Source organism: Theobroma umbraticum, unplaced genomic scaffold (assembly GCF_002168275.2).
Source record: "Theobroma umbraticum cultivar Fairchild unplaced genomic scaffold, ASM216827v3 scaffold_51.0, whole genome shotgun sequence".
In the NCBI taxonomy this organism is placed as follows: domain Eukaryota; kingdom Viridiplantae; phylum Streptophyta; class Magnoliopsida; order Malvales; family Malvaceae; genus Theobroma; species Theobroma umbraticum.
In genome coordinates, this window is record NW_018397260.1 from 7,711,080 (window position 1) to 7,735,792 (window position 24,713).

The window sequence follows — 24,713 nt, forward strand, 5'->3', positions numbered from 1 at the left end:
ACCAGATCTTAAGTATTGATTTATTGAGAAATAAAATTTTAATCCAATTTAAAAGTCGGATTCAGATATTTTAAATATTAAGTTCGGAATAACCCATCTACTACTATTAACTAAGGAATAAATTAATTAACCGTTTCTGGAATCCGATCACAGAAGAGCTTACCGACCCTGTCACGGCGAGATGGAAATAAATAATGGAAGTAATGAAATTAATTAATTAATTAATTAATTAATCAACGACACTCGTAATAAACAAAAAATAAAATAAAATAACATAAAAACCAAGGCCGTTGAACGTGGAAAATCCAGGAGACAAACTGACAAAACCGCACATTCTCTCTCTCTCTGCAGCCAATTCATCGCCGAAGCTACAAAAGTCTTTGCGGCGAAAGGAATCATTTATTTATTTTTGCCTATTTCTTCTTCCTACAAAATATGAAATGAAAATTAAGACAGAAACCTGCCCCAGACCAGCAGCGTCAGCGTTTCTCTTCTTTTTCTTGTCGTTCCATTGGCCATGGGTGGTTCCTTTCTCCTCTTGTCTTCTTTCCTCCTCTCCATTTTTGCTTGTTTGCGAAGCTTCTCCCTCGTTTACGCCGATACTAATCTCACCCAACCGTCATTTACCCCCATCAACCGCGATCTCTACCATTCAAGGTATGTTTTCTCATCAGTTTATTTCTCATGGTGTGGAAATTTCAAGATTCTGTTATGTCTTTGAATTTCGAGAAACAATTGGTAAAGTTTTTCACTTGTTTTCCTTCCTTTTGTACGGCGTTTGATTTAATATGAATATAGGATAATCAAATTTGTGCATCAAGGATCAAGCTTAGCATTTCCGTCCGTGTTGGTACTTAGTAGTCTAACGACAAAATCTCGAACTTGCTTGATATTTACTTTTTTGTTCTTTACCTTCCCAGGAATCAATAAGCAGAATATTCTAATTTTAATTTTCTTTAATATTTTGATCGCTGAATGAATCTTTTGAACCAAAAATAATAAAACAGACTTGGTTTGCTGCAAACTCCTGCGGAAATATATAAGATTGAAATTCAGTTCGCTAAGAGAAACCCACAGTAGATTCAAGTAGGGAGATTTCTATAACAAAATGTGTTCTTGATTCTTCCTTAGTCTTCTGTGATCAAATTGGCCGTCTGATCTTCCTTGCAACCAGAGATTTAAAGCCTTCTGTAATTTGAACTTTTCCAGATATGGTAAATTTAAGCTTGCCAGACTAGCTTTGCAAAGTTTTCATGGATATCCTCGATTTTTTTAGATTAATTTGGCATGGTGAAAATTGCCAGACCATATTTGATTGTTTGATTTTGAACTTTCTGCCATGTTTTTAAGGTTAACTGGTTATTTAGATCTCTAGAATTAATGACATGAGAGTAACAGTCTGAGAATAGCCTGAAAATCCAAATGAGCTAATCTTAGTCTAGATCGTTGAAACTTTTTTTTTTTTTATGGAAAGGTTGTTGAAATTTATGACTTACCAAGTTTCTTAACATGTCAAGGATCTAGTTCAGAACCAAACATATGTTTGCCTTTTTTCAATCTTTGAATCGGGTGTGTGATTGGAGTTTGAATTCTAGAGCTTTATTATTTTGATTTCTTGTTTTACTAGAATGGGGGTTTTAATTTACTTTTATACTGTTTTGCAGTAATGATTTGATTGAACAGATAAAGTCTTTGGTCCATCGACACCCTGACAAATTTACTGTATGTGGACTACAACTTCTATATTTGGTAACAATTATTCTGTTGTCATCTGGTTTATAATAATTCATACTATAAACAGGTAGAAACAATTAAAGCTGGGAACAAAGGCTACGGAGCAGAGATCACTGTTGTTACTTATTGTCGAAGTAGGAAAGAGAGTGATGAGAGGTCAAAGTTCCGGATCCTTCTTGTAAGTTTCCTGCATAATCATGTTTTACTGAATAGTAGTATAGGAAGAAAAATTGATGTTTTTGCTTTCTAGTTATTAAAGATTTTAACAGATGGGAATCTAATGCTTAAATTTGCATACAACCACTGTAACTGTGAACCCTGTTTCTAATTTGATATGTAGTTAATAGATGATCTCAGATTGGTATTTGCTGGTGTTCTTGACAGATGATTCCTTGTCTTCCAGAGTTTTGGGCAGCATGGGAGGGAGCTTATCACATCTGAACTGGCATTGCGTATCTTGTCAATCTTAAGTGAAGAACAGTTTCTAACCAAGATGGACCGAGCTTCCATAAATAGTGCCCTTGATAATTTGGTTATAAAGGTAATTTCTATTTACTAGCAAGAACAGTTCTTGGCTTCTGTTTTCCCACAATATGAATGTAACTGGTTTCTGTATGGTAAAGGGAGTTTGTTTATGCAAATTTAGTTAATCTCAAACTTCAATTATAAGCTTGCTATAGGAGGAAGTATGAATAAACTTTAGTTATCATTGTATGGCCCTCTGCCATGAATTCCAGAATAGATTCCAATATTCAAAATCCTTTCTCCCCCTACGCCACCTAGTGGCATTTTATTTCTTAATATTTAGACTTCATTTTCTTTGATTTCTTGTGAAAATTAGAGTTTCATCAGTGGTATCTGCCTTGCCATCAAAAGGTCTTACATATTTAACAGCAAATCTTATTAAGGAAAAGCTTCCTCTGTCTTGTTTGTTTGTTTATAACTTGCAAGATCATTATTTTTTCTCCCTGGTTAACTAGTCAATAATTATTGCGAATTTATTACCCTCTTAGATTGATTCTCAATTGGTAATATGTCTCCTAGGATCCAATCAGGCATACATGTTCTATGAACATGTGATGCAGGATATATGTTGTAAAATTAAAATAATAAAAAAATTGCCTGATTTTCTTTACTTATTTTGAGAAATAGTACATTGACCATTAGTAACTTGAGTGCTAATGTCAAATAATATGGCAGGTAGTGCCAATGGAAAACTTGAATGGCCGGAAGCTTGTTGAAGAAGGAGATCTTTGTGAAAGGAGAAATGGTAATATGATTTCTCTTATAAATATAATATATCTATGACCTTTTGGTAAGAATTAAAATTTTCTAAATTGATTTCTTTGGCAGGGAGAGGAGTTGATCTCAACCGGAATTGGAGTGTAGATTGGGGAAAGAAGGAGAAGGTTCATCATACCTCTCAATTTCTTCATGCAAATCCTATTTCGTATAGTTCTTACTGCAGTTACATGTTTAAGTTTTATCTTCAATTTCATGATAAGGTTTTACTTTTGAATGTTTTCTTCAATTATAGGACTATGATCCATATGAAGAGAATCCTGGAAGTGCTGCTTTTAGTGAGCCTGAAACCCAAATCATGCGGAAACTTGCCATATCATTTGATCCTCACCTATGGGTTAATGTACACTCTGGGATGGAGGTGAGTGATCCTGAAATTCATGTTAGCAGTTCCTTCTTTTTTCTTCATTTACCAATTTTTGCCTTAACTATTGTTCAACGCTGAAGCCGTTCTTCCCTAAGAATTGCAGCCTTAAAGTTCTTTTTTGGACATTGAAATCTCTCGGAAATATTCACATGTAGTACAAGGCATTGTTTTTTTAGCCTGAAATGTTTTGTCAAGAAGAATTAATGGAGTTAGTGTGCAATATGCAACCATACATGATAAAAACTCATAAAGGAAAGATGATCTTTCTAATCAAGAGAAAACTTTGGATGTAGAATTTGGATAATGTTGGTAAGAGCGTATAATAAAAGATTTAATATCCTGTCAGAAGATGATTGATTCTTGCATTTTATAATGTTATCGTATCTCTGATTGCTTGTAGTTCAGTTTTTGAATCAAACACCGGTATGTTTTGCGGAAGAATTGCCATCTCTGCTCGAGTATGAATTGATTGGACTGAATTTAACATATATTGGCTTGGTAGAGTTAATTTGAGATATTTCTTTCACTTATATCCTAATCAATGGTGCTCAAGCTTGCTTTAGCTTTTTGGTCCTTTTCTTTTCTCTTAGGGATCGATCTGGTGTGCTCTGTATGACATCTTCTTGGTTTATATTATAATTCATGTAGGCACTATTTATGCCATATGACCACAAAAACACAACGCCTGACGGATTGCCATCACAGCAAATGAGATTGTTGCTTGAAGAACTGAATAAAGTTCATTGCCACAAGCGTTGCATGATTGGTTCTGGTGGAGGTTCTGTCGGGTTTGTATTTCTCTATTTTGAAGCACTGATGACTTGTGATAGCATCATGCTACTTAAGTATGTAATGTATATTTATAGTACTCCAAGAACTTGAGGTATAGGCATTGGCAACTAATCATTCTTACAGCTTCGTTATCATTTCTTCTAAGTTTGTCTTTTGGAAGCCAACTTTTGTCAAATATTTCTATCCTGTACAAGTAATTTATAGTTCATGCCAATGACTTCATTCTTGAAATGCTTCGTTTTGTATACTAGACAACTCTATAGTTCAGTGAATTACATATATGCAACCAACGGCATGAGATTAAAAGTCTCAAATGGGGGTTTTAATGGCAATCTTTCTGGTTTCCTCACCAAAAATAAAAGAAAAACGAAATCTGTGTTTTTTATATATTTTTCTTGTTTTCATTCAATCTGATCCCACTAAAATATGAATGTTACTAATTTCAGGTATTTGGCACACGGGACAGCAACAGATTACATGTATGATGTTGCAAGAGTACCCATGGCATTCACCTTTGAGGTATTTTCGAAATGCAAACTCTCTTTTCAGATAATAAGTTAATTAAAGCAAATTCACCTCATTAATAGAGCCATACCTTGCATGTTGGTTACAGATCTATGGAGATGGTACAGCATCAACAAAAGACTGCTTTAAAATGTTCAATCCAGTTGACCATACCACCTTCAAGGTATGTTACCTTGCCTTAATTGCTTACGCATTTTTTTTTTTTCATTTTGTTATTCTTAATATAAGTTCACATATATTTACAAGTTTTTGAACTCTTTCTACTAGAGGAAATTATGGTTGATTGATGATAAAAGTGATTGGTTTATTTTCGGTAACAAAGATTTTGTTTGGGTTTTCAGAGAGTTGTCAATGACTGGTCTGCTGCTTTTTTCACAATTTTTAAGCTATTACCTCGTCAGCTTGATGTCCATACCAAAGCTGCTGTATCTAATTTGGAGAAATGGGTATCCATAGATGAATATCTTGATGGTTACTTAATGGGGAGGAGAAACAGATACGGGAAGAAGATGGAGGTGCTTGAGGTTGGAATGCAGGAAATAAGAACATATTTCAGGCTTTTCTTGTTATCCTCAGTACTGTTACTGTTCATGTTCTGTTCCAGAATTTCAAAAAGTAAGGGTGGCAGACAAATTGTTTCGGCCATGCCTCTTTGACATTTTACATAGAATACAAATGAGAGAGAGCTGTATGTTAATATTCTTTGGTCCATAAAGATGTATGCTGTGATTTGCAAAAGTGAACAGAGATATTTTTGTACGTGTTGGTTACATTCTTCTTAGATAATGTAGATATTTTTTGACGATTCTTTGCTGGGTATCAGTGCTAATGCTTGCTTTGCTGCTATGGAAACGTGATTTCAATCTTTTATTTATTAGTAATTTTTTCTAGTAAAGAGATCACTGTCATTTGGGATTAAGCCACAAGACAGTGCGTGCAAGCTTTTGATAATTTTGAGGTAGTTTGCGGGCAGCCAGAAGGTTCATAGCAACTGACATTGACAGAGAGAGGGAGAACAGAGTCTTAAGACATTCATCACTGCTTTGCTGGATATTGGTTTCTATATAGAATGGTTATTGTTTTGAAATATAATACAAGATACAGGCAACGAATCAGTTTCTATTTGTAATGGTGAAAAAAAATTGTTTCTATCCTAAATGAAAAGAAGAGAGGGATGGCCTTCATCATGTCTAACGTATGATAGTCCTGACATGACAAGTTTCCTCATTCCAAGCTTTGGAATACGGCTCCTGGAGTTCAATCACTCGTAAGAGTCACACGAGGATGACCCTGCTTGGCAGCATGAACTGAGGTCCCTGCAAAAAGAAACCAATTTACAGATATAGCAGAAGACTATCATGATTTTTTGCTACATAATGGCATGGCTGAAGAGTGCCCATTCACTTTCAATTCAACACAGACCTACTTTTTGATCATTTTAATTTAAGGCCCTTGTCAGCCAAAACTGCTTGAAAAATTTGCTTGCTTCCAAGATGGCATTATATGAAACGTTCATACATCAGGCAAAGACCACGGCTACTAACCTCAAATTGATAACTCAAACATCGGTTGGTTCCGTCATCAATTGCTTTAGTTATATGGACAATTGATTGTCATCTATGACTTCACTGTCTGCTTCATGTATCTCAGAGCAGACCGCAACATTGCCCTAGCTTTCCTATCAGGAGTGCAGCCAGACAAAATCATCTCTTCATAGACAGCTGGGACCTGAACCCAAACCATACAGAGTATCTTTAAATAACAAGACATAAATGTTGCAATTATTAAAAGATGATATGGTGCAATGAATTACAGAAATGTAGTAGCAACAACAATCAGGATCAGTATCACAGATCTATTAGGTCTTTCAAGATTTTAGCGAATAGGACACCTAGTAAATGTTGCTATATGCAAAGAGGAGAGAGAGGGAGAGATGGATGTGGGAACAAAAGATCCGAGTTTATGGTTGCTTTCTGTTGAGAGTGACTTCACTACCAATACTCAAATCTGCAATAACTATAGTTAAATGAAAGAGCAAGAACACAATAACTGCAAAAAGAAAACACACTAGGCAACTAATCCAAATGGCCAAGCAGACAAAAAGCACAGCAAATATTACTTGCAATACAGGAAGCAGAGGCTAATATCTCATTCTCGTAGCCATAAGGACACATTAATTGATACCTTATGAAACTTGTCAACACGTATAAGAGATTTCATGAGTGTGGTATAGGTGACTACATCTGGTTTCACATCCTGTATATAAATTGAACCAAATAATAATGTCATAAGTATCACTTAGAAAGAATAGTACTAATATTTTCAAGGCAGGCAAACAAAGGTAACAGGGTACTAACATTTTCCTTCATATATTGTAATACAGCAAAGGCCTCAACATCCCTTCTATCCTCACCAAAAGCATTTATTAGTGAATTGAGAGCCAATAGATTAGGCTTTAGGCCATCAGCTCTCATAATCCTTAATGCATTTATTGCTTGCTCAGATAAACCCTGTTCAAAAGTAAACAGAAGGATGGTAAGTTGTGCTCGATACATCTCATCCAATAGAGCTAGCTCTAGCTAAACCTCAAACTTTAAGTAGAATAATAAACTGACAGGCTAATAGAAAATGCAGTCTTTGTGCCAAGCAGATCATTAGACTAGTATCTTTTGTTCATCGCGAAAACATAGGACCAAATCAACTGTCTAAGATTTTGACTCACTTGCCAACATACATCTGGTCGACTTTGCCTGACAATTTCCGACTAAACAGGAAACATGCAAGAGAATTCTCAAGATACAGACCATATTGAAGAGGATCAAAATTGTCAAGAAGTCTAGGCTACGATGAAATCACCAACTCAAAAAAGCTTTATGAGTGACACAGCCAACTAAGCCTCCCAATGATGGAGAATATACATGGTATAGATGCCATAGTGTTGGAAAATGAATATTGAAGCAAAAATAGGATAACGTACCCTTTGTGCATAGGCATTTATTAAGGCATTATACATGGTTGAGGAAGGTTTTAACCCGGCAGACTTCATGAGTTCCAAGCACTCTATTGCATCACTAAACCTCCCAGACTTTCCATATATATCTACAAGTGTGGTGTACGTCACAATATTAGGCAACAAACCCTGACTCTGCATCTTCCCCAACAAGCTCTTCACATTGTCCCATCTCTCCTGTTCTCCAAATGAATTTATCATAATATTATACGTAGTAGTACATGGTGAATACCCTCTTTCCTTCATTTCCTCAAACAATTCCTCTGCTCTGCCATGCCGCCCTGCTTTACAATGGCAATCTATAAGCGTATTCCAAGTAACAGTATCCGGTTTGATCCCCTCTGATAACATTCGGTCAAACGTATCCATTGCATGATCAAGACAGTCATACTTCCCAAAAGTATCAATCATCACATTATAAAAATGCCTATCAGGTTGTATCCCATTACTCTTCATTTCCCTCAGAACCTGAAACGATCTTTGCCATTCTCCTTTGTTTCGATAACTAGCTAAAATCCTACTATAAACAAAAGAATTCGGCTGCACATTATTCGCTTCCATCTCTTTCAGAACAATTCTTGCACTCTCCCATCTGCCGGCATTCGCATAAGCATCAATTAAAAGACTATAAGTATGCTCATCAGGTGAAACCCCACTTCTCTCCATCTCGGATACAACTAACTCTGCATCTTTCAAAGAACCCGCTTTCACATACCCTTTGAGAAGCGCATTATAAGCTCTGGTTCTCGGCTTCAATCCAGTTCCTTTCATTTCCTCGAAAACAGCTTCAGCCTCCGCAATCCTCCCACAACAGCCTAACGAATATATAACCGCCACAAGAGTAGCCGTTTTCGGGTTCAACCCAATTGCCTGCGCCATAGCTAAAAACTTTATAGCTCGGCTTGGGTCATTCGCTTTAGCGAAACCAACGATTATATCATTCAAAAGCTGACCATCGACCTCAATTTTATCACACTCAATTTCTCCATAAAGCTTCTGCAAAAGAGATGAATCAATCTTGTTGCTTCTTGTGAGAGATTGAATTATCAAGCTGTAATTCACGAAATCCGATTGGTAACCATCTTGACGCATTCTTGACATCAGATTAAGAGCCTTCTCGTGATCGTTGTTGCGTGCGCAGGCGTTGATTAAGGCGTTGTATGTTAAGGGAGTAAGGGTCTGCCTCTGTGAGAGTAAAAACGCTTCATACAGCTTCTCGGAGCGGCCAAGCGCGTGGATTAGAATCGAGTAGAGAAGCTCGTAGGAGAAACAAAGGTTGTGTCTTTGAAGCCATGAAACGACGGCGTACGCCAAGTTGATAGAAGAGGAGGAGGAGGAGGAAGAAGAGGAACATAGAGATTTCAATAGAGAGTGCCAGAGAGAAGCAGGTACCGCGCGGTATGACTCGGCCAGCTGGAACTCGATAGGGTCGAGTGAAGTGGGTGAGGCTGAGTCGGAGTCCGAGTCAGACTCCGAGTTGGACCTGGAGAGGTAGTTGAGCAGTGGAGTGAAGTCGTAACGGCGCTTGTGGAGAGAAAGAACATCGCTTTGGTCATCATCTTCATCGCCATACCTGTTTCTATCTTTATCTTTATCGATTGAGAGGCTGATGGAGGCTTCCGCGGCTGTCGCGGCGGCAGCCGTGTGGATGGATGTTTGGAGACTGACGTGGAGGCGTGTGATTGGAGAAGATAGTTGAATAGAGGGGAAGCGAGCGGGGAGTGGTGGTGGCAGCAGGAGCATTCTCTTTATTTTTTCTGCGTTGCTAGGATTTCGGAGGAAGAGCGAAGGAATTTGCCTTATCGGTTCTTCGCCGGTTAGTTTTGTGGTGCTGACCGTGCCGAAGCAGATTTTTTTTTTTTTCAAATTAACAATAAATTGGAAATGCATGACTATTTAATAAAGAAAATATAACGTGTATATCCTGTAATTACTCGCGCCATACGGGATCCGCTACGGATGAGATTTTTCCTTTTCATTAATATCTTCAAAAGATGATAAAAAATTTAATAGTATAATTTTCTTCATTAGAATTATCAAAACCATGTTATAAAAATTTAAGTGATTCCACCGAAAGACATATAATTAGATTTTTTTTCAGGTCATAATTTCTTTTATCATTATTAGCAATTAAGAAAATAATTAAGTATGATATTTTTATCAATATTTTGCATGACAAGTTTGATAATTTATCAATCTATTCTCTTTATTATTATTATTATTATTATTATTATTGACATTTGGAGAAGTTAAAAGAGAAAAGAAACAATCTTTTTCATTCTAATTTATGTCATTGGATGTGAACTTGGGAACTTAATGGTAATGGAGTTTTATCCTTTTAAGAGTATTGAAACAATATTTGACAAAATTATATATGTATATATAGTCAAATTATTTAATTTAGTTAATTAAACAATATCAATCACTAAAAAACACATTTAGTTCACATAATGAAATAATCATTCTGTAAAAATAACATAAAATAACAAGATATATAGTTTAATTCAGGGAATAAAATTACTTTTTTAATATTATTTCAATGATTGATTAGTAATAATAATTTTAAAATAACAAATGAATAATCAATAAAACAACAAAAATATCTTTTATTATAATTTATCAAAGTAGTGGGTTTAAAGAAAATATACATAATATTGTAAAACCTCCTAAAAAAACTTAGGCTCAAGCTAAATGATCAAAATAACCTTTTATTACATTTCTAATTATAAAAGGATTATAGTGTGTTTAAGCTTCTAAAGTGTACAATAGAACGTATACATAACGGTGTACTTAAACATTATCGGCTGTTAAAGCTTGGTTAATATCTTCAAACAATTTTGTTAGTCTACTCTCCTCATTTTCTTATTTTTTAAGCTTGCTCTCAAAGTTACCTTTGATTATTTACGAAGTAATGGTAGATATTTTGATGAATCAAACAATCACAGTTGAATATTTTAAAATTATAATATATAGATATAATTATTTAATCGAGCTAACTAAAAAGATATTAATTAAACTTTATTTCCAAATATATAAAAATCAAAGTCAAGGAATGATTTATATCTAATAAATTCATCAATGATCTATATATTATTATATATAATAAACATTGTCTTCACGGCTCAGATACGTCGTCCCTTCCACTTTCCATAATAATTTTCTCTTGATTTCGGTGCTAAGCAAGGAACGATAGGCTTGGTCAGGGTAGAAGATCCTCGAACATTATTGCATTCAGATGTAACATTCTTTCCTGGAGTTGACGAAGTTATGGTATTGTTGTTCAGAGTTATACCAGTGCAAGGAACGATGCTACTGCAATCCAGTTTGATAGCAACGTCAGTCGCAGACGTCCCTTGAAACCCACTGAACGTCACGTTGCTTATCTTCACAGCTGATTTCTGCATGCAAACATTTGTTTTTTGGTGGTTTAGACCAAATATTTGTAATACATTATTCATCAAATTATATTTTCTATTTCAATATATATAAAGAAAATAAATTAAATTTTCCGGAGAAGTTATTATTTATATTATTATTACCCCTTCTGGTGGACAAGTTTGGTGAGGACAGTAATGTTGATCAACGATGATAGGGTTTTGAACGTTTACAAGTTGAATGCCATCGAAGGAAATATTCCTTGCAAACCCAGAACCTCCCTGTAGAAAAGAAAAATGCTTGAGAAGAATAGCGATCAGATATTTTTAATTAATTCTATTAAAAGAAAGAGAAAATTTATATTTATATTTATCTTTATATTTGATATATTTTATTATGGAAGAAAAATATTACCGCCCATGTCTTGATTCTGGCTCCATTCTGTGTTCCATTGAAGGTAGAATTCCTCACATGTACCTCTTCCACCGTGTCGAATTTTCCATTTTTCCCAAGACTTCCCACACTGCAATGATGGAGCACAAGTTTGACCAATTGAAAACATGAATCTTCTTATTAAGTATAGTAATCATTAATTTACTTTACGTTACAAAGAAATATATAAAAGGCTAAATAGAGGAAATTAATGAGAAATTACCTTATTCCATGACCAGGACCGCATGTGATACTTGTGATGTTGAGGTTGGAGGTGCTACCATTGATAGCGATACAGTCATCTCCTATATTATACAAAATTTTTTAGAAATTAAAGGTATAAAAATCAAAATATTATTGCAAATAGTAATACTTTCCTGCTCTCTTTGTCTTTTATATTATTATTATTATTTTCATACAAATTAAAATAAAATTTTTGATTTTAATGTATTATATATTGAAAATTGAAAAAAAAATATAAATATTCAATGTTTTTTAATATAAAAAAGAAAAATGACTAAAAAGTATTATTCAAATTATTCATACAAGGAAGAAAAATAATAATTGAGGTTCAAAAGTGAGTATATTTTATACAAATACCAGTTCCAATGAAAGAATCTGAAATTTGGAGTGAAGAGGATGCAGAGATGTCGATCCCATCGGTGGTAGGACTGTCTTTGGGTGCAATTAGTTGAATATGAGAAATATTCACGTCCTTGCTGCCATTCACGCTAACGTGATTCCCTGGACTATTTAAAGAAGTGATCCCATGCACTTTAAGATTATCACATTTGTGAAACGAGATAACCTGCACCAATAAATTAATATTAACAAGATTTATGCAATAAATTATATAATTAATCTAAAATATTTTATTACCGCTGGTCCGTCCGCACTCTTTTGGTGTCTGAAAATTGAAAAAAAAATAAATAATTAATTAGTTTATAATCAATAATAATGCAAAATAAAAATATACTTTTTCCGCCTTTTTTTTTATCAATCTTTACTTTTGTGGATGTTCCGAAATTAAGTATCTTTTGAAAACATCTGATACTTTTATTTTTTTCTATATTACAAAGTTTTTTTTATTTTTTACATTAAAAAGTATTGAATATTGATATTATAATTTTTTTTTCAAATTTTAACATAAAATAAATCAAAAACCAAAGTTTTTATCTTAATTTTCATGAGAATAAAAACTAAGTAAATATTTAAGAACAGAAAAATACTAAGTAATTAAGTATATATGCATACTTTATTCCACCAGGGAGCACCCTTGCCATCGATCTGTCCTGGTCCATCGACTGTAAGACCAGCTACACTTGAGAAGCACAGCCAGCAACCATTATCACATTTTGTCCAAGTATTATTGTTTGGTGCAACAATATTTCCGAGGACCTGACAAACACATTATTTTTATTTCAGTACAAAAAAATCAAAAAGATTATTCATCAATAAAAGAGATGTGAAAAACTGAATATATAGTTTACTTGAATGTGAATGCTATTTGACTTGCAAGGACCGGAGAATTGAACTTGCTTCAACAAAAAAGTTTTGTTCGAAGGGATTTCCAAGGTTGGATTTGGTGTTTTAGTTGCTGCACAAAGAGCCTTCCAAGCTTTCAAAAAAGCCTACACATGCAAAAATATATAACACACAAATTAATTAATTCTTTTTTTTTCTCAAATATACTAAGAAGAACAATGTACGTGCTTCAAAACCTAAACTGAAAATGTTTCTTTAATTACCAGCGAATCATCTGTTTTTCCATCACCAACAGCTCCGAAATCAGTGACATTAAGGGATTGGCAATTAGCAATCCCAAGAGCAAAGCTAAAGATCATAAAAGCAGTAAACATCGCCTGCAAAGAGAAGAAAGAAGAGGAATAATTAAGAAAACCTTCGAATGATGTACACATTCATAAAAAAAAAAAAAACATAGCCACGAATGTTATTGAGGTTTCTAAATTCGAAAGGCTTCTCACCATCGCACTCAAAGCTTTTCTTCTTTCTTTGATTGGTAAGTGAGAGTAATGAGTAGGGTTTTGTGATACTTCTAGCTAGTTTCTTTGCTATTTATAGCGGTGTGCATGCATGGATTTAACTCCTAACTTTGAGAGATTTAATTAATTATTTACAAGTTAAATTTGGTAATAAATTTATTTGAAAAAAAAGATTCTTTAATAGATAAGATTTATTGGTGATGTCCACATCAGCATATCTTATCCGTGATATTATTTTGAGACGGATTAATAAATTTAGATAAAATCCAAATTATCTATTGTTGTTGGGCCTTACTTAAAATACATTATGGCCCATCTTGCAGCCAGGTTTTCCTATTACCGGGCCTAGGTCCAATCTCTTACCCAATGGGTTGCCTTGTGAAACCAGCCTCTTTAGACTACTATCAGGCCTGGTTTGTCTTTTTATTTTTGCTTTTAAATTTTTTTAAGTGTTCTAGTTTATTTTATTTTAAATATTTAATATTTGATTTTAAAAAATTAAGCAATGTATATTATAATCGTTTTTAAAATTTTCTATTAAAAAATCAAAGTTACAACAAACACAACCAAAAACCCTTGCCGCTAATTTTATAAAACAGCCTGGGTTAGGGTTTTGAGGAAGCGAGCCGAGGGTATCAATCAAAATAGAATGGGGGCATAAGGATTTTCTAGCTTTCCCGGAAAGTGGTGAACTCCTGTCGTGGTTAGCGGTGAAAAAGAGGAGCTTCAATCAGTTGAGTTGGGTGTCTTTGCATTGGACTACTCGCTGGGGTTTCTAAAGTGCAGCTCGCCATGGGGGGATCTCGAGTTCAAGTCAATAAGCCTCACAAGTCTCGTTTCTCCTCCAAATCTTCTCGCAATCTTCACAAAGTCTCTCAAAAAGGTACTCCGGTTATGTTCTAATTGAATAGTAAAATTTATAACAATTTATTTATTTTCCTTACTTTGCGATTTTATCACTTTTCTTAATATGACTTTTGAATCTTTTGGTGAATTAGATAAGAATCGGATCGCAAAATCAGACCGGAATGCAACGAAGGGAGCCCGAGCTGCTCGGCTTCAGCGAAGCAAGATGGTGAATGGCAGTAAATTTACTATTTCTGTCAAGAACAAATGTGGTGGTTATCTCACACTGGATATTGCTATTTCATTTTGCAGCTGAGAGAGCAGAAGAGGGCAGCTCTTTTGAAGGAGAAAAGAGCTTCAAGTGGATCGGCCAGCCCTCCCCGTGTCATTGTAAGCTTTTTGTATGAATTAAATCTTCGGACATGTTGCTTTGAGTATGCTGTTTTCATCCTTGTGGTTTCTTTCATGACAGCTTCTTTTCCCACTTTCTGCATCTGTGAATGTAAATTCACTTGCTGAAGATCTTTTGAGATTGCTATCAACAGAAGGTGCTGGAGCTTTGTCATCAATGGTTGCTTCTTCTGAGTACAAACTGCGAGCAACAGTAGGCCTCGTGACCCCTTTCTCGGCATTGTTAGTTAAAACCAGCTGCTATATATGAGAGGGTTTTGGGCATTATTTTTCTTTAATTTGTTATTTTCCATGATGGACATTTGTTTTATCATTCTTAGAAGTTATATGTAACAGCTTTCAATCCATGATATGAAGTGCTAAAATTTGCAAACTAACTTTTAAGTTGTCCATTCTAGGTACTGCAAGCTCCTCATGGGGATCTATTATCATGTATGGAAATGGCCAAGGTACATATTATCCACAGCATGGTGATATCTTGTGTTGACCTGGTTTAGTAGTATTCTTCTTTGTTTTATTTTGTTCCAATTAATGGTTGACTGCCTTTTGAATTGTAGGTTGCTGATTTGATTGCTTTTGTGGCATCAGCTACTGAAGAAAGCACATGTGACTATATTGATTCATTTGGAAGTCAATGCCTTTCAGTGTTCAGGTCTCTTGGTTTACCAAGCACCGTTGTCTTGATTCGTGTATGTTCTCAGTTTATGACTATATGTGTTGTGTACTTGTGACATTTCTAGGAAAGCAAGTAACGGGGTTAAAGGTTTTTTTGTCCAGGATCTACCTACTGAGCTTAAAAGACGAAATGATGCAAAGAAAACCTGTACTTCTAGTCTTACTTCTGAATTTCCAGAGGATTGTAAGTTTTATCCCGCGGATACAAAGGATGACTTGCACAAGGTGATTTTCTCTGCCATTGATATGCATGTGAATGAATGAAATTGAGATTGAATGTGCTTGTGTCCCATTTATTCACATGTTTTCTTGCTTCTAAAACTCTCCACTGATGCGCTGATTGCAGTTCATGTGGCTTTTTAAGGAGCAAAGGCTCACAACTCCTCACTGGCGAAACCAACGACCATATCTTATGGCACAAAAGGTCTTACTAATTCTTGTAACTTTTTTCTGGAATTCTACTTCATTAGAGGTGGCATGGTGGGGAAACTAACAAATGGTCCTTTTCCAATGCAAATCTTGGAGATGTTTGACATGCATCTAAAGGAAAAGTTGAATTATAGGTTGCACACATTCATTTTGGGATGGGTGGTTGCCAAATTCTTTTACGTTCCTGTTAATTTTATTTCAGATTACTTGTTTCTGCCAAAATCTTTGAAGGGTAAATTTTACATACTTCTATGTTTTAGGTTGATATGGTTCCAGATGTTTCCAATCCAGGAAAGTGTACTCTTCTTCTCACTGGTTATACACGTGCTCACAGCCTATCAGTGAACCAGCTGGTAATCATATCTCACTAAGCTTGTGCTTTTATGTGTGTATCGGGTGGTTTGTTTCTTAACCTCTTTTACTTTAGGTTCATGTTTCTGGTGCTGGGGATTTCCAGTTGGGAAAAATTGAAATTTTAAAGGATCCTATCCCTTTAAATGCTAGAAAAGAGCATGATGCTATGGATTCTGATGATATTCAAGATGTTGAGGTAAAGAGAATTCACCACCATATCATAAACAAGAAAAGTGTTTGTTTTGTGTACTGGGTGGCAATGAAGTCGGTAATAAACCTTTTTTTTTTTTATTCTTTGATTATAGGTTATTTGCTCCTTAGCTCCTGATCCGTTAAACCAGGAGCCTTTGCTTGTTGAGAATGTTCCAGATCCACTTGCTGGAGAACAGGTAACATAGACAAGTACCAAAGCTTTAAATATCTTGTTCCTATCCTATTATTACTAATACTGTCATAACTTGCTTTATTGGCATGTACATGAACATAGTTACTCCTCTGGCTCCTCATTCTTGTCGAGGCAAACAGAATATTGACTTCTGTTATATTGTTTCATCTCATATTAGCTGTTACCTGGAGGTATATGTCATGTAATAAAAGAATGTTTTCAACTATTTGCCTGATGTGGTCTTTTTGGAGTAATAGTAAACTTCATACAACTACATGTGTAATAGGGAATTAAGGGGACTTCATGTTCAAAGATACTGAGTGTGCTTAATACTTGAGTATAATTAAATTGAATTAAGACATCAGAACCAATAGTTATATTTTCATACTTCTGCCTCCATTTTAGAGGTGTGCCTTTGATAAAATGACTAAGTTGCCACTTGCCAGCAGTTCAACCTGTACACTATTTTTGTATAAGCTTAGCGAGCTGACACACACACGCATATACATTTAGCGGAGGATGGGGATGTTGAGCACTACTTATAATGTTGTGTTATTCTGACAGACATGGCCCACAGAGGCAGAAATGGCTGAGGCTGATAGAAATCAAAAGCAAAAGAGGCTGAGAAAGAAGAATCTCCCTCGAGGCACTTCTGAGTATCAGGTCTGAACTTTCTTGCCAATTTTTGGGACTTTAAAAGGCTGCCGTCAACCTATATATTTCTATTTATCATATTGATGCTTAAAGACCAAGTTGTGATGAATTCACTGTCTTTTCAGGCTGCTTGGATTATAGATGATACAGATGAAGAGGATTCTGATGCCAAGGATGAGGATGATGATGACGACGACGAGGATGATGATGGCATGGTGTTGGATGAAGGAGAAAGTGGATTTCCTAGTCAAGAAGGCGCTAATAATCCAGACTTTGAGGACCAAGCTTCCTTGTACTTAAGGGACTCTGATGAAGAAACAGAAAATGATTCAGTGATGATGGTGCGTCTGTTTAATGCATCTTTTACGTTGCAACTTTTACACAATTACTTATAAGGAAGTGCTGCCTATATGTTCTTGCATATGCTTATAGGTGTTTATTTGTTTTGCTTGTAGTGCACTGCTCCATCCGTGACATTTTATCTTATTCTCTTAGATGCTCAGAATATGAATATTTTGCCTTTTCTTTATGCAGGAAGGGGAGAATTTGACAAGGGAGCAGATTGAGGCCGAGATTAAAAAAATTAAAGAGGCACATGCTGAAGATGAGGGTATTTATCCTTTTTGACTAATAGTAGAGTTTGTTTGGAGCATTGCTAATTATTTGTTGTCAACTTTTGTATAAAGTTGGAATAATCTACATGGGGGAAAACCTGTATTATAATCTTGAAATTATCTATTGTGCCAGACCACAAAATTTTGACTCTTCCAATAAATTTAAGCCACTAAATTTTGATCTTCAAAGTCTAGTACAGGTGAAAGGCCTTGCATGTTAGTTGGCTGTTTTAAGTGAAAATTATGAGATTGGGCAGCTCTCCCTATACCAAATGCACATGCATATGCATTTTCTCTTCCACTCTTTTTAAATCATCACATCTATGTATAAGCACCACTTGTCATCTAGATGCAAATGTTCTGTTGATTAGTTGTTAACACTAAGTTTGTAATTTCAGAATTTCCAGATGAAGTGGATACTCCTCTAGATGTTCCTGCTAGAAAGCGATTTACCAAGTATAGAGGCGTCAAGTCCTTTAGGACATCCTCATGGGACCCCAAAGTAATCTTATTGTGATACCGTTGCTAAAAGCTATATAGTGGGTTGATTTTAAAAGTGTTATTAAAAGTTTACTTGGTGATTATTAGGAATCTCTACCTCCGGAATATGCCAGAATTTTTGCATTTGATAACTTTGCAAGAACACAGAAGCATGTTATTGCAAAAGCCTTAGAAATGGAGCAAGAGAGCAGAGACCACTGTGTACCAGCTGGTTCATATGCAAGGCTTTATATCAAGGATATACCTCTTGATATTGCTTCAAAATTATGTGCAGTTTCAAGGACAGCCCCCATTATATTATGTGGTCTCCTGCAACACGAGTCTAAGATGTCTGTCCTTCATTTTAGGTATCTTCTTTCATAACGCATTCCTGTTTACACCTTTCTGCTTATGAGTAATAGCAATCTACCCCATATTGTGTTTTTTTAATATGAAATTATTTGCAGTATAAAGAAGCATGATAGTTACGATGCTCCTATTAAATCTAAAGAAGAATTCATATTTCATGTTGGTTTCCGCCAGTTTGTTGCTAGGTAATGATCCTTTAAACCTTACTATTGACTTAGATTTTTGCCAAAATTCTGAGGCCAGTCTTTGTTTCTTTGTTGCAGACCAACATTTTCGACTGACAATATCAATTCAGACAAGCACAAGATGGAAAGATTTCTTCATGCAGGGCGTTTTTCAATAGCTTCAATATATGCTCCTATTTCTTTTCCACCTCTTCCTTTGATAGTTCTGAAGGGTGCAGGAGGAGCCAGCATACCTACAGTTGCTGCTGTTGGTTCCTTGAGAAGTATTGACCCAGATAGAATAGTTCTAAAGAAAATTATTTTAACTGGGTATGGATTTTTTTTTTTGGATAAAATTTAATTGAAGTTGTTATGATCTTGTATGTTATAGTAGGATTCTACTGTTTAGTTTTTAATGCCAATTTCTGTTGAATTAATACCTAGAATTTCAGGCTTTAGAAAAACTACCTAACAAGTGTAGGAATCATTTTAGTAGCTTGGATTTGTTAATTTGGATTAAATCTTGATGCAGTTACCCTCAACGAGTATCCAAGTTGAAAGCCACAGTACGATATATGTTCCATAACCCAGAGGATGTGAGATGGTTCAAGGTAATAATGTTTACAAGTGCCGTAAAATACTTTTGTTTCATAGTGAAATAGCCAGTGGAAGAATGACTGTTGCATGGATAATTATTGAAATTTCCTGATTTTGGATGTGGTTGCAGCCTGTGGAAGTGTGGACAAAGTGCGGTCGCCGTGGTCGAATTAAGGAACCTGTTGGTACACATGGTATGTGATTTTCCTATCAAATATACCTATGTAGCCTATGTGGCCATTGAATTTGTGGAACCTATTAGTTAAAAAACTCATTTCATAAGTGTTTTCTTGCCATCTATCTGCTAGTAACATTTTCTTTTAAATCCCTTCTTTCTGGAGAGAAAGTAAGAGTGGAGAGAGGAAAGTGGTTATGCATAATGTCTTGAGGTTCTTTGGAGATTATACTTTTTCTTAGGACAGTGATATTTGTTAAAATTAAGGTATCTACGCCAGGGGTTTTAGCTTTTTGTTATGCTATTTTGATGATCAGTAGGAGCTGAATGTGTTGTGTTACGTATGACTGACATAATGCACGGGTCTTTTTCTTTTGCTTGCAAGATGTTAAAATGCACTAGTCTTTGTGGCCAAAGTTGAGTACTGATTTTTCCATTGTTAATCAGGTGCAATGAAATGCATATTTAATGGGGGCCTTCAGCAACATGACACTGTTTGCATGAGTTTATACAAGCGTGCATATCCTAAGTGGCCGGAACACCGGTTCCCTGTCCTAAATGCTTGATCAAGAGCTTCTGTTTTCTAAAGATAGGAGATATGCTTGCTCGTGTTGGGAATGAAGCACCGGTTCAGATTGTCAACTCCGAATTTCATGTTCGCTGTTAATAAGCTACATTCAGTTGGCGGGATGGTCCAATTTACCCTGCTATCTTCTTCCTCTCATTGCTGTGTTAGGGTGTTTGGTGTATATCCTATGTGGCATGGTTTAAAAAAAAAAATATATATATATATATATATGTCCTTTCATTTGACAAAAACTAATGAGGGGAAAAACCAAGAGGGAAAAGAAAAGTTAGATTTTGGTATACTGATCAGGTTTTGTTTGTTATATTTGCTCTGAGCAATGCTATATAATTTCCATTATATTTAATTGATTCACACAGCATAAGTATCATATTCTGTGAAAAGAAATGAGAATTCTTTATTGGGTGGGTATTTAGTACATCATTTCAAACAGAGTAACCCACGTCGGATGGACTTGCCTCCAAGGAGCCAAATGCAAGGAGCTCCTCGTTCTGCTCTAGCGTGGCCATGTCCTGCTCATCCAAGAACACCCACGCTTCAATCCCATCTCCGAATCTTGTATCCATGAGAACAACCGTATTGCAGAACACAGTCTCTGATTTGTTGGAAGCAGTGCAAGTAACCCACGCTGGCTTTCCCCAGCCAAAATTCATCTCATAAAGACCAAAGTTGCACCAACTAGTAAACCCAATAAAATCAATCTCACCAACCGCACCATACGATGCCTTACCCATCATCTCATGTATGTGCTCGCAAAATTTAAGCAATCCTCCCTCTCCTTGTAGGCTCTCAACAAAATCACCATCAGCTTTTCTTATCTCTTTCCTTAGATGGCAAACCAAGTCATCCAACTCTGTTTCTTCACCCGTAACTAGTGCAGTGGCCATGCACAGGAAATTTCCCATTGAATTCTTTGGGACTGGCGGCACTGCCCTTCGACGAAGGTTCACAGCATGGTTTATAACAGTTGGCTTCTGGAAATCGGATTTTGCTTTGAAAGTAGCCATGAGACACTTGCAGAGGAGGGCTGACACGGCCTCGACTCGTGTTGGATCTGGTACACTTGAACTAGTTGTTTTGGCCTTCAGAGAAGCTATTGCCGAGGCGTCAAAAACAATTCTCCTCGACCAACATATTCCTGTTTTGAGAAATGGGGAAAACAAAGCTAGAATGGTTGCCTCCTTGGGGTATGCCTCGCTCTGCGGAAAGACAAAAGAGGCATCGAAATTGGGATATGCAGCTTCTTCACCAGACTTGCGAGTCACTGCAGCCCAACTTCTCAGAAACGTTGTAGCTGCAGGTCCATCGGCGATCATGTGCGAGAGAAATGTGCCAACAACAATGCCACCGCAAGCAAAGTTGGTAACTTGTATCATGGCTACATAACCTCCTGCGCTCGCTGCAGTCCAACTAGCCTCAGCTGGAAGGAGTTCAGGGATAACAGACAGATCAGGGTGCCTGAGAAATTCATTAAGAGACCAATCAACTTGAGCCTCTACATAGTAAGCTCCCTCATCGTTACAATCAATGGAAAGACAGTCTTTGATCCTTCCAGCGAGCGGATAGAAGAGAGTTAAGGTTTCTGACAGAGATTCCTTTAGCAGTTGTGACCTTTTGGAGTTGGAGGCAACAATATCAGTTAGGGGAATTCTCGTTTCTTGGTTCGTATAGAAGAAGACCATAGGAACATAAATTAAAGGAATGAACTGATCCAAGAAGGAAATCCTGTGAGTTCTAAGATGATGGGGTGTCGGAGAAGCGGGTTTGATAAATTCTTTGGAAAGTATTTCGACCTCCATAACCATTTTCTCTCAGGCAGGAAGACAGAGAGCCAGACACTGTTAAAAGAATGTACCCTTGTAAGTTGTAACAAAAACTCGAGTTTAAAAAGAAGGAAACTGAGTGACCTGTTTTTTTGTTGTCATTACTCCTGAGATCTCCTTCAGGTGATATAGGCCTTTATAGCATTCAATGCCTTCCTTGTACTTTAACCCAGATTATATAATCGTTGACCCAGATTCTGAACTAAATATTAGAGGGCCCCGTTGTTTGATAAATTCTTTGGAAACTATTTCGACCTCATAACCATTTCCTCTCTGGCAGGAAGACAGAAGCCAGAAAAGCACGTACTCTTGTTGTAAGTTTTAACAAAAACTCGAGTTTAAAAAGAAGGAAACTGAGTGACCTGTTTTTTGTTGCCATTACTCCTGAGATCTGCTTCAGGTGATATAGGCCTATATAGCATTCAATGCCTCTTTTATAACCTTTGACCCAGATTTTATAACCTTTGACCCAGATTCTGAACTAAATATTAGAGGGCCCCTTTTCTTCTTTGTGCACTTTTTGGTTAAAAAAATTGATATAGTCATGGGGCCTTGAATGCAATCAATTACTAGTTGCAGACTTTCCTGCCTGCCTAGTGTCTAGTTGCATCTTTTTCCTTAAGGACGAAAGTGCAAGCTCGAGAGTTTGATACAACACTTTCTTCAGATTTTATTGTATTACTTTAAGAACAAATTTGCTCTGTTGTTACATATAAAGTAACCTTAACGTTTGATCTACTGGAAAGATGAGTGTGAAAATTCTCTTCTCTTGCCCTGGTTGATAAAATTATAGCAATAGATTTCATCAAGTCAGAGAGAAAAAATCACAGTAGTCATTTTAGTCTGAACCTCCTACGAGGAGTCCTTGAATCTGACAGCTACAAGCTTTGCAGAAGGATGCGAGGGAGTGTTCTATGTGCGTTCCTGTACAGGTTCATAAATTGAAATCAAAGATCAAATTTCGTTCCCTCATGTGCCTATAGATAAAGATCGCTTCTTCTGGCAGAAATTAAAACTTAATAATCACCTGGACAAGCAACAATAAGCTTAATCCTGAGGTTCAAAAGGACTCGGATCCAGGGAAGCAAATGAGAGTATCTCTGTGTGACGTTGTAATATTGCCATGTCTTGTTCATCAAAGGTCACCCATGCTTCTATTCCATCGCCATTCCTTGTTTCAATCAAAAACACCAAATTCTGAAACACTAATCCATCTATGCCACCAGGACTCACCCACATGGGCTTTCCCCATCCGAAATCAGCTTCATAGATACCTACCCTGCGCATACTGCTAAATGCAAAATAATAAGCTCCTCCGTTGGTGTGCACTTCCCCTAACTCTGTGAGACACTCGCGGACCTTTAGGAAACCTTTCTCACCTTGTAATTGGTCAACGAACTCACCACTAGTTTCCGTTATCGATCTCCTCAGAAGAGCCACCAATGACTGCAACTCTACATTGGCCTCTCCGTGACACTGTGCAGTTGCCACCTAAAGAAGATTTCCAATTGAATGTTCAGGCAAGGATGTTGCCGTTTTTCCAGGCCAATTAACTATATGGGACAAAACAGACGGCCTTAGGGATCCATATCTTATTCTGGAGGCAGCTGTAAAACATATCCATATGAAAGCTGATACAGACTCAACACGCGTTGGATTTCACACAAATGACGAGCTAGAAGCTTTGGCCTTCAGAGTGGCTATGGCTGAAGTGTCAAATACAAATCTCCGCGTAACACACTTGCCAAATTTTAGTAAGGAGGGCCATATAGCCAACTTTGTTTCTCTTGGCAACAAACTATTCTGTGGGAAAAGCAGCGGTGCAATGAAACTAGGCCTTGGTGCTTCACCTGAACCTCGAGTAGAAGCCACCCAGGCCTTGAGAAATGTGGTTGATGTAGGGCCATCAATGATCTTGTGCGAAGTTTGCGTGCCAATGGCAATGCCAACGCATTTCAGTATGTTTACTTGAATCATCGCGACAGGAATTCCAGCATTCGGTGTTTCCAACCGGCTGAGGTTAGAAGGAAGCAATGGCCGTATCATTTGGCTGTCAGGTTTGCTAAGAATTTGTGATAGAGAACAACTAACCCTGGCCTCATTGGACTGAACTCCAGACTCGTTGCAATCAATGTTAAGACCGTCTTTGATTCTTCCTGCAAATGGGTAAAAGCTAGTCAAGGTTTCTGATAGAGATTGCTTCAGCCTCTCTAATCTTTCACCGACAACACTCATTGTTAGAGTCACAATCTATGGGCCTGTAAAAGAGGATCATCGGAACATGTGCAGATGGCATAAGCTCATCCAAAAGGGAAAGCTTATAGGTTCTCAAGTGATGGGGTGTTGGGCAAGATGGTTTGATGCTCTCCTTGGACATGATTTCAACCTCCATTTTATTTGTTTTTCCTGGTTTTCTTATCAGTACATCAATCCATTTAGCTTGATGACGCTCTGTAAAAAGCAGTCTGATCGTGTATACCTTGGAACAAGATTCAAATGTGACATAATTTTTATCTCTCTGCTTTTGCAATCAGTTGTTTATGATTTTCATTGGTAAAACTATGAAGGATAAAGGAAGAGTGTGCAATCTGCAGATAAAACTATAGCACCA

At 36.4% G+C, this 24,713-nt stretch overlaps 5 protein-coding genes and 1 pseudogene across 5 annotated transcripts; 2 read left to right on the plus strand and 4 right to left on the minus strand.

Annotated features, from left to right (window-relative positions):
- The first annotated feature begins 313 nt into the window (after positions 1-313).
- LOC110416750 (Zn-dependent exopeptidases superfamily protein) lies at positions 314-5,528 on the plus strand. Its single transcript, XM_021428818.2, has 11 exons — positions 314-657; positions 1,665-1,722; positions 1,802-1,912; positions 2,138-2,275; positions 2,935-3,004; positions 3,088-3,143; positions 3,272-3,397; positions 4,052-4,191; positions 4,642-4,714; positions 4,809-4,883; positions 5,062-5,528. The coding sequence occupies exons 1-11, from the start codon at positions 518-520 to the stop codon at positions 5,374-5,376; spliced, it is 1,302 nt and encodes a 433-aa protein (XP_021284493.1). The 5' UTR covers positions 314-517; the 3' UTR covers positions 5,377-5,528.
- Positions 5,529-5,750: 222 nt separating this feature from the next.
- On the minus strand, positions 5,751-9,588 carry LOC110416459 (Pentatricopeptide repeat (PPR-like) superfamily protein). The gene is made up of 5 exons (XM_021428457.1): positions 7,698-9,588; positions 7,078-7,230; positions 6,905-6,976; positions 6,265-6,448; positions 5,751-6,036 (listed from the first exon to the last, which is right to left on the minus strand). Exons 1-4 carry the CDS (start codon positions 9,471-9,473, stop codon positions 6,338-6,340), a joined length of 2,112 nt encoding a protein of 703 aa, XP_021284132.1. The 5' UTR covers positions 9,474-9,588; the 3' UTR covers positions 5,751-6,036; positions 6,265-6,337.
- A 1,264-nt stretch (positions 9,589-10,852) lies between these two features.
- Positions 10,853-13,567, minus strand: LOC110417274 (putative polygalacturonase At3g15720). The gene is given in 11 exon segments (XM_021429534.1): positions 10,853-11,128; positions 11,270-11,386; positions 11,520-11,628; positions 11,761-11,842; positions 12,138-12,345; positions 12,417-12,425; positions 12,427-12,444; positions 12,792-12,935; positions 13,028-13,168; positions 13,286-13,399; positions 13,523-13,567. Coding segments are annotated over 11 exon segments (1,221 nt in total). The 5' UTR covers positions 13,526-13,567.
- Positions 13,568-14,071: 504 nt separating this feature from the next.
- Positions 14,072-20,635, plus strand: LOC110417106 (pre-rRNA-processing TSR1-like protein). The gene is made up of 21 exons (XM_021429316.2): positions 14,072-14,423; positions 14,539-14,615; positions 14,699-14,776; positions 14,859-14,990; positions 15,196-15,246; positions 15,355-15,486; positions 15,575-15,697; positions 15,819-15,896; positions 16,162-16,254; positions 16,329-16,451; positions 16,561-16,644; positions 17,205-17,303; positions 17,420-17,635; positions 17,829-17,904; positions 18,307-18,410; positions 18,497-18,756; positions 18,856-18,942; positions 19,021-19,251; positions 19,454-19,532; positions 19,649-19,712; positions 20,141-20,635. Exons 1-21 carry the CDS (start codon positions 14,333-14,335, stop codon positions 20,257-20,259), a joined length of 2,397 nt encoding a protein of 798 aa, XP_021284991.1. The 5' UTR covers positions 14,072-14,332; the 3' UTR covers positions 20,260-20,635.
- Positions 20,636-20,681: 46 nt separating this feature from the next.
- Positions 20,682-22,284, minus strand: LOC110417107 (limonoid 7-O-acetyltransferse-like). The gene has a single exon (XM_021429317.1). It carries the CDS (start codon positions 22,082-22,084, stop codon positions 20,705-20,707), a length of 1,380 nt encoding a protein of 459 aa, XP_021284992.1. The 5' UTR covers positions 22,085-22,284; the 3' UTR covers positions 20,682-20,704.
- Positions 22,285-23,149: 865 nt separating this feature from the next.
- LOC110417378 (limonoid 7-O-acetyltransferse pseudogene) lies at positions 23,150-24,494 on the minus strand (annotated as a pseudogene).
- Between the last annotated feature and the right edge of the window lie 219 nt (positions 24,495-24,713).

Excerpts from the sequence above, each read along its gene's own strand:
- LOC110416750 (XM_021428818.2), top strand. The coding sequence starts at position 518 with ATGGGTGGTTCCTTTCTCCTCTTGTCTTCTTTCCTCCTCTCCATTTTT. Across the intron at positions 3,144-3,271 it reads ATTGGGGAAAGAAGGAGAAG|GACTATGATCCATATGAAGA; the intron begins GTTCATCATACC and ends CTTCAATTATAG. Across the intron at positions 3,398-4,051 it reads ATGTACACTCTGGGATGGAG|GCACTATTTATGCCATATGA; the intron begins GTGAGTGATCCT and ends TAATTCATGTAG.
- LOC110416459 (XM_021428457.1), bottom strand. The coding sequence starts at position 9,473 with ATGCTCCTGCTGCCACCACCACTCCCCGCTCGCTTCCCCTCTATTCAA. Across the intron at positions 6,977-7,077 it reads TACAATATATGAAGGAAAAT|GATGTGAAACCAGATGTAGT; the intron begins GTTAGTACCCTG and ends ATTTATATACAG. Across the intron at positions 6,449-6,904 it reads GTGTTGACAAGTTTCATAAG|GTCCCAGCTGTCTATGAAGA; the intron begins GTATCAATTAAT and ends GTTTGGGTTCAG.
- LOC110417106 (XM_021429316.2), top strand. The coding sequence starts at position 14,333 with ATGGGGGGATCTCGAGTTCAAGTCAATAAGCCTCACAAGTCTCGTTTC. Across the intron at positions 15,698-15,818 it reads CAAAGGATGACTTGCACAAG|TTCATGTGGCTTTTTAAGGA; the intron begins GTGATTTTCTCT and ends CGCTGATTGCAG. Across the intron at positions 17,905-18,306 it reads GGCACATGCTGAAGATGAGG|AATTTCCAGATGAAGTGGAT; the intron begins GTATTTATCCTT and ends TTGTAATTTCAG.
- LOC110417107 (XM_021429317.1), bottom strand. The coding sequence starts at position 22,084 with ATGGTTATGGAGGTCGAAATACTTTCCAAAGAATTTATCAAACCCGCT.